The 6,834-nt window shown below is 52.0% G+C and overlaps 1 protein-coding gene across 1 annotated transcript; it reads right to left on the bottom strand.

Moving 5' to 3' along the window:
- Positions 1 to 470: 470 nt before the first annotated feature.
- Positions 471 to 6,553, bottom strand: LOC122922846 (lymphocyte antigen 6E-like). The gene is made up of 3 exons (XM_044273597.1): positions 6,502 to 6,553; positions 4,791 to 4,910; positions 471 to 679 (listed from the first exon to the last, which is right to left on the bottom strand). The coding sequence occupies exons 1-3, from the start codon at positions 6,551 to 6,553 to the stop codon at positions 471 to 473; spliced, it is 381 nt and encodes a 126-aa protein (XP_044129532.1).
- Positions 6,554 to 6,834: the final 281 nt, after the last annotated feature.

Genomic DNA, 6,834 nt, shown 5'->3' with positions numbered 1-6,834 from the left:
AACCCCAAAGTAATAGCCGAAGAGCAACCCCAAAGTAATGGCTGAAGAGCAACCCCAAAGTAATGGCTGAAGAGCAACCCCAAAGTAATGGCTTAAGAGCAACTGTGAGATAAAAACTGAAGAGCAACACTGAAGGAAAAGCTGAGGAGCAACCATGAAGTAAAGACTAAAGAGCAATCCTGAAGTAAAGGCTAAGGAGCAACACTGAAGTAATTGGGGTGCACAACCTTTTCTGGTCTGAAAGCCACATTGTCAACCTGCACCCCTCCCAGTGACCATGGTAAAACTTAAAGCGGTATTCTTGTCTGAGACAATGATGGCATTTTTCAATGATTGACAGTCACAAGAGAGAATCCAGGAGTCTGTTACCGATCGCCTGCACCCCCCCCCCCCCCCCAGAGATGACACAACACCACCAAATCTCTGTAGCCTTTTATTACAAACTTTAGAGTTTTTATAAAATCTGAAAATCACATGGAGGAGCTTCTGAGGAGAACCCCGATGGTGGCCAGGGCTGCGGCGAGGACGGTGTAGGTGGCCTTGATGCTGCTGGTTCCGCTGGTGTTGCACAGGTCGGTGTTGCAGCAGGACACTTTTGTTGAGACCACAACAGCGTTAAATCCGGTTTCTGCACAGACTGCGGTACAAGTCTTAGTAATGGTGGCGGCAGAGAGACTCCCTACAGGAGGGGAGAGAAGACAATCAGGAGATGACCACAGAACGGAGGTCTCTACTGTAAGAGTGGTCACACTGTGGAGGTCTCTACTGTAAGAGCGGTCACACTGCGGAGGTCTCTACTGTAAGAACGGTCACACTGTGGAGGTCTCTACTGTAAGAGCAGTCACACTGTGGAGGTCTCTACTGTAAGAGCGGTCACACTGTGGAGGTCTGTACTGTAAGAGAGGTCACACTGTGGAGGTCTGTACTGTAAGAGCGGTCACACTGTGGAGGTCTGTACTGTAAGAGCGGTCACACTATGGAGGTCTGTACTGTAAGAGCGGTCACACTATGGAGGTCTCTACTGTAAGAGCAGTCACACTATGGAGGTCTGTACTGTAAGAGAGGTCACACTGTGGAGGTCTGTACTGTAAGAGCGGTCACACTAGGGAGGTCTGTACTGTAAGAGCGGTCACACTGCGGAGGTCTCTACTGTAAGAGCGGTCACACTGCGGAGGTCTCTACTGTAAGAGCGTCACACTGTGGAGTTCTCTAATGTAAGAGCAGTCACACTATGGAGGTCTGTACTGTAAGAGCGGTCACACTATGGAGGTCTGTACTGTAAGAGAGGCCAAACTGGAGGTCTGTACTGTAAGAGCGGTCACACTGTGGAGGTCTGTACTGTAAGAGCGGTCACACTGTGGAGGTCTCTACTGTAAGAGCGGTCACACTATGGAGGTCTCTACTGTAAGAGCGGTCACACTATGGAGGTCTCTACTGTAAGAGCAGTCACACTGTGAAGGTCTCTACTGTAAGAGCGGTCACACTATGGAGGTCTCTACTGTAAGAGCGGTCACACTATGGAGGTCTGTACTGTAAGAGCGGTCACACTATGGAGGTCTGTACTGTAAGAGCGGTCACACTTTGGAGGTCTCTACTGTAAGAGCGGCCACACTGTGGAGGTCTCTACTGTAAGAGAGGCCACACTGTGGAGGTCTGTACTGTAAGAGCGGTCACACTATGGAGGTCTCTACTGTAAGAGAGGTCACACTGCGGAGGTCTGTACTGTAAGAGCAGTCACACTATGAAGGTCTGTACTGTAAGAGCGGTCACACTATGAAGGTCTGTACTGTAAGAGCGGTCACACTGTGGAGGTCTCTACTGTAAGAGAGGTCACACTGCGGAGGTCTGTACTGTAAGAGCGGTCACACTTTGGAGGTCTGTACTGTAAGAGCGGTCACACTATGGAGGTCTCTACTGTAAGAGCGGTCACACTGTGGAGGTCTGTACTGTAAGAGCAGTCACACTGTGGAGGTCTGTACTGTAAGAGCGGTCACACTGTGGAGGTCTGTACTGTAAGAGCGGTCACACTGCGGAGGTCTGTACTGTAAGAGCGGTCACACTATGGAGGTCTCTACTGTAAGAGCGGTCACACTGTGGAGGTCTCTACTGTAAGAGCGGTCACACTGTGGAGGTCTCTACTGTAAGAGAGGTCACACTGTGGAGGTCTCTACTGTAAGAGTGGTCACACTGTGGAGCTCTCTACTGTGAGAGCGGTCACACTATGGAGGTCTGTACTGTAAGAGCGGTCACACTATGGAGGTCTCTACTGTAAGAGAGGTCACACTGTGGAGGCCTGTACTGTAAGAGAGGCCACACTGTGGAGGTCTCTACTGTAAGAGAGGTCACACTGTGGAGGTCTGTACTGTAAGAGAGGCCACACTGCGGAGGTCTCTACTGTAAGAGAGGTCACACTGTGGAGGTCTCTACTGTAAGAGCGGTCACACTGTGGAGGTCTCTACTATAAGAGCGGTCACACTGTGGAGGTCTCTACTGTAAGAGCAGTCACACTGCGGAGGTCTGTACTGTAAGAGAGGCCACACTGCGGAGGTCTCTACTGTAAGAGAGGTCACACTGCGGAGGTCTGTACTGTAAGAGCGGTCACACTCTGGAGGTCTCTACTGTAAGAGCGGTCACACTGTGGAGGTCTCTACTGTAAGAGCGGTCACACTGTGGAGGTCTGTACTGTAAGAGCGGTCACACTATGGAGGTCTCTACTGTAAGAGCGGTCACACTACGGAGGTCTGTACTGTAAGAGCGGTCACACTGCGGAGGTCTGTACTGTAAGAGCGGTCACACTATGGAGGTCTGTACTGTAAGAGCAGTCACACTGTGGAGGTCTCTACTGTAAGAGCGGTCACACTATGGAGGTCTCTACTGTAAGAGCAGTCACACTATGGAGGTCTCTACTGTAAGAGCGGTCACACTATGGAGGTCTGTACTGTAAGAGCGGTCACACTGTGGAGGTCTCTACTGTAAGAGCGGTCACACTGTGGAGGTCTGTACTGTAAGAGCGGTCACACTGTGGAGGTCTGTACTGTAAGAGAGGTCACACTATGGAGGTCTGTACTGTAAGAGCGGTCACACTGTGGAGGTCTCTACTGTAAGAGCGGTCACACTGTGGAGGTCTCTACTGTAAGAGCGGTCACACTATGGAGGTCTCTACTGTAAGAGCGGTCACACTGTGGAGGTCTGTACTGTAAGAGCGGTCACACTGTGGAGGTCTCTACTGTAAGAGCGGTCACACTATGGAGGTCTCTACTGTAAGAGCGGTCACACTGTGGAGGTCTGTACTGTAAGAGCGGTCACACTGTGGAGGTCTCTACTGTAAGAGCGGTCACACTGTGGAGGTCTCTACTGTAAGAGCGGTCACACTGTGGAGGTCTCTACTGTAAGAGCGGTCACACTATGGAGGTCTCTTCTATACAGACTGTCACAATTAATTGAATTTGGTAAAAAAGAAAAATCTGGATCAGAACATTTAGTAAAAATTGTAAGTTACTGCAAGAAAACTGCAATATCAATGATATCTGATGGCACTCTGTCTGTCTCTTCCTCTCCCTGTCTCTTCCTCTCCCTGTCTCTTCCTCTGTCTGTCTCTTCCTCTCCCTGTCTCTTCCTCTCTCTGTCTCTTCCTCTCTCTGTCTCTTCCTCTTTCTCTGTATCTCTTCCTGTTCACCCTCTATTAGCTATGCTTTCTCTTTCTCCCCATCACCTCTTTTCTCTCTTTCTCTTCTTCCATTTCTCTGTCTCTTCCTCTGTCTGTCTCTTTCTCTCTCTGTCTCTTCCTCTTTCTCTGTATCTCTTCCTGTTCACCCTCTATTAGCTATGCTTTCTCTTTCTCCCCATCACCTCTTTTCTCTCTTTCTCTTCTTCCATTTCTCTGTCTTTATCTCTTTCTCTCTCTCCCTCTGTCTCTCTCGCTGTCCCTCTCCCTTTTCCTATCTTTTTCCTTCTCTCTCTCTCTATACCTCTCTCTCTTTCCTCTCTCTCTATATCCCTCCCTCTATCTCTCTCTCTTTGCCTCCGTCTGTCTCTCTATATATGTCTCTTTTTCCCTCCCTCTGTCTCTCTGTTTCTTTTTCCCTCCCCCTTTGCCTCCAACTCTCTCTTCTACCATCTCTCTCTTTCTCCTATTCTCCTTTCTTGCTCTCTTTCCCTCTCCCTTTTCCTCTCTCTCTCTCTCTTTGTCACCCTCTGTTACTCTCTGTCTCTCTCGCTGTCCCTCTCTCTACCTCTGTCTATCCCTCTCTCCCTCTCTCTTTCTGGCCCTCTCTCTGTCTCTCTCTGTCTTTCTGACCCTCGCTTTGTCCCTCTCCCTCTCTCTCTCTCTGCCCCCCTATTCTGTCTCTATCTCTGCCCCTGTCTCTGTCTCTCTGCCCCTCTCTCTCTCCCTTTCTCTCTCTCTGTCTCTCTGCCCCTCTCTATCCCTCTCTCTCCCTCTCTCTCTCTCTCTATTCCTCTCTCTGCCCCTCTCTCTCCCTCTCTCTCTCTATGCCTCTCTCTGCCCCTCTCTCTCCCTCTCTCTCCCTCTCTCTCTATTCCTCTCTCTGCCCCTGTCTCTCCCTCTATCTCTGCCCCTGTCTCTGCCCCTCTCTCTCTCTCTCTCTGCCCCTCTCTCTCCCTCTCTCTCTATTCCTCTCTCTGCCCCTGTCTCTCTCTCTCTCTCTCTCTCTGCCCCTGTCTCTGCCCCTGTCTCTGTCTTTCTGCCCCGTCTCTCCCTCTGTCTCTGCACTCTTCCTGATCGCAGCCCCCTGGATGGTGTACTGTGGACCCCAGATTGCGGCACTCACCGATTCCGCCGGACACCACGGAGGTCATGCAGCTGGTGTCCGTGGCGCTGCAGTTGGTCGCCGTCATGCATTTGCTGTTGCTGCTCTCAGATGAGCACGTGTAACAGGTCAAGGAGTAAACTGCAAGAGACAAGCAGGACGGCATAAAGTATCCATGGAGGCTGGGAACTACAACCCCCAGCATGCTCTCTCAACCCTTGCAGATCCTGGAACAGGTGTGGCCCTTGGGGCCCTGCCAGGATGAAAAGGTTGCAATAAAAAGAATAGAGACACGTTCACAAGTCACATGATAGTTATATCTCTTTCTGGGAAAGCTGGGTGACAGTCGGTGACCCTGGCAGCTCCCCCAGGGGTCGTCACCCAGCTCTGCCAGGGGTCGTCACCCCGCGCTTCCAGGGGTCGTCACCCAGCTCTGCCAGGGGTCGTCACCCAGCTCCCCCAGGGATCGTCACCCAGCTCCCCCAGGGGTCGTCACCCAGCTCCGCCAGGGGTCGTCACCCAGCTCCGCCAGGAGTCGTCACCCAGCTCCCCCAGGGGTCGTCACCCAGCGCTGCCAGGGGTCGTCACCCAGCTCTGCCAGGGGTCGTCACCCAGCTCTGCCAGGGGTCGTCACCCAGCTCCCCCAGGGGTCGTCACCCAGCTCCCCCAGGGGTCGTCACCCAGCTCCCCCAGGGGTCGTCACCCAGCGCTGCCAGGGGTCGTCACCCAGCTCCCCCAGGGGTTTTCACCCAACTCTGCCAGGGGTCGTCACCCAACTCTGCCAGGGGTCGTCACCCAGCTCTGCCAGGGGTCGTCACCCAGCTCCCCCAGGGGTCGTCACCCAGCGCTGCCAGGGGTCGTCACCCAGCTCTGCCAGGGGTCGTCACCCAGCTCCGCCAGGGGTCGTCACCCAGCTCAGCCAGGGGTCGTCACCCAGCTCGGCCAGGAGTCGTCACCCAGCTCTTCCAGTGGTCGTCACCCAGCTCTGCCAGGGGTCGTCATCCAGCTCTGCCAGGGGTCGTCATCCAGCTCTGCCAGGGGTCGTCACCCAGCTCTTCCAGGGGTCGTCACCCAGCTTTGCCAGGGGTCGTCATCCAGCTCCGCCAGGGGTCGTCACCCAGCTCTGCCAGGGGTCGTCACCCAGCTCTGCCAGGGGTCGTCACCCAGCTCTGCCAGTGTTCGTCACCCAGCTCTGCCAGTGGTCGTCACCCAGCTCGGCCAGGGGTCGTCACCCAGCTTGATGTAACTCTGTCTGATGTCACTTCCTCTTTAGATCAATATAAAAAAAATACATAAAAAGCTATTGTTGTGGACACTTGCAAGTTTTCAAGCAAGGTCAAAAACAGCAAAAAATAAAATAAAAATATCTGTGAGACGCCAGAAAAGGAGACAAAAACACCAGACCTGGAGCACGTCGTGGTTGCAAATATATTTTTTTTTTAATAAAAAAAATGCATTTTTGAGTTGAATTTAGCCTTCCCCATAGATTAGTAGCCGACATCTAAAGGTGACTTCTTTTTTTGCCTAAATCACTGCAAAAAGCACCCCTTAAAATACCCCAAAGAAGCTGCCATGACACAAAAATTGTTTTTTTTTTTTTGTGTTTTATATGACTTTTTAACCCAACGCTTCAAGATGCTGCATTAAAACATAGACTAAAAAATGCATTAAAAACACCACTAATAATAAGACGCTTCAGCAAACATCTGGAGTTGCCGCATTTCCCACTTACCTGCACCAGTGCAGAGAGCAGCGACCAGGAGGAGGCTTGTGTAGGCGGCCATGGCTGTGAGGCGGCGGAGGTTACAGGTAACTGCAGACACGTCTCAGCTGCTCCTTATATACGGTGTCCAGACCTGTAATTAGAGGTCAGTTTGCCGCAGCTTGTTGTGGTTACCCTATTGTAGTTGCCGTAGTAGCACAAGTCTGACTGGACACCAGTGACCACTGGGCTGTATTCACACAATAGGACGACACAGTGACGGGGGGCTGATGTACGAGGTGTCGGCACGTGATCTGTACAGTCCGCAGCCACAGGATGATGTCCGTCCGCTGTATCATGGAA

This window comes from Bufo gargarizans, unplaced genomic scaffold (genome assembly GCF_014858855.1).
Source record: "Bufo gargarizans isolate SCDJY-AF-19 unplaced genomic scaffold, ASM1485885v1 fragScaff_scaffold_778_pilon, whole genome shotgun sequence".
Lineage (NCBI taxonomy): Eukaryota > Metazoa > Chordata > Amphibia > Anura > Bufonidae > Bufo > Bufo gargarizans.
Note: the sequence above shows the minus strand (reverse complement) of the source record. Positions and strands in the feature narration are given on the sequence as shown.

Coding starts and splice junctions, on each gene's coding strand:
- LOC122922846 (XM_044273597.1), bottom strand. CDS start 6,553: ATGGCCGCCTACACAAGCCTCCTCCTGGTCGCTGCTCTCTGCACTGGT. Junction 4,911..6,501: donor TGCTCTCTGCACTGGTGCAG/GTAAGTGGGAAA, acceptor TGTCTCTTGCAG/TTTACTCCTTGACCTGTTAC. Junction 680..4,790: donor CGTGGTGTCCGGCGGAATCG/GTGAGTGCCGCA, acceptor CCCCTCCTGTAG/GGAGTCTCTCTGCCGCCACC.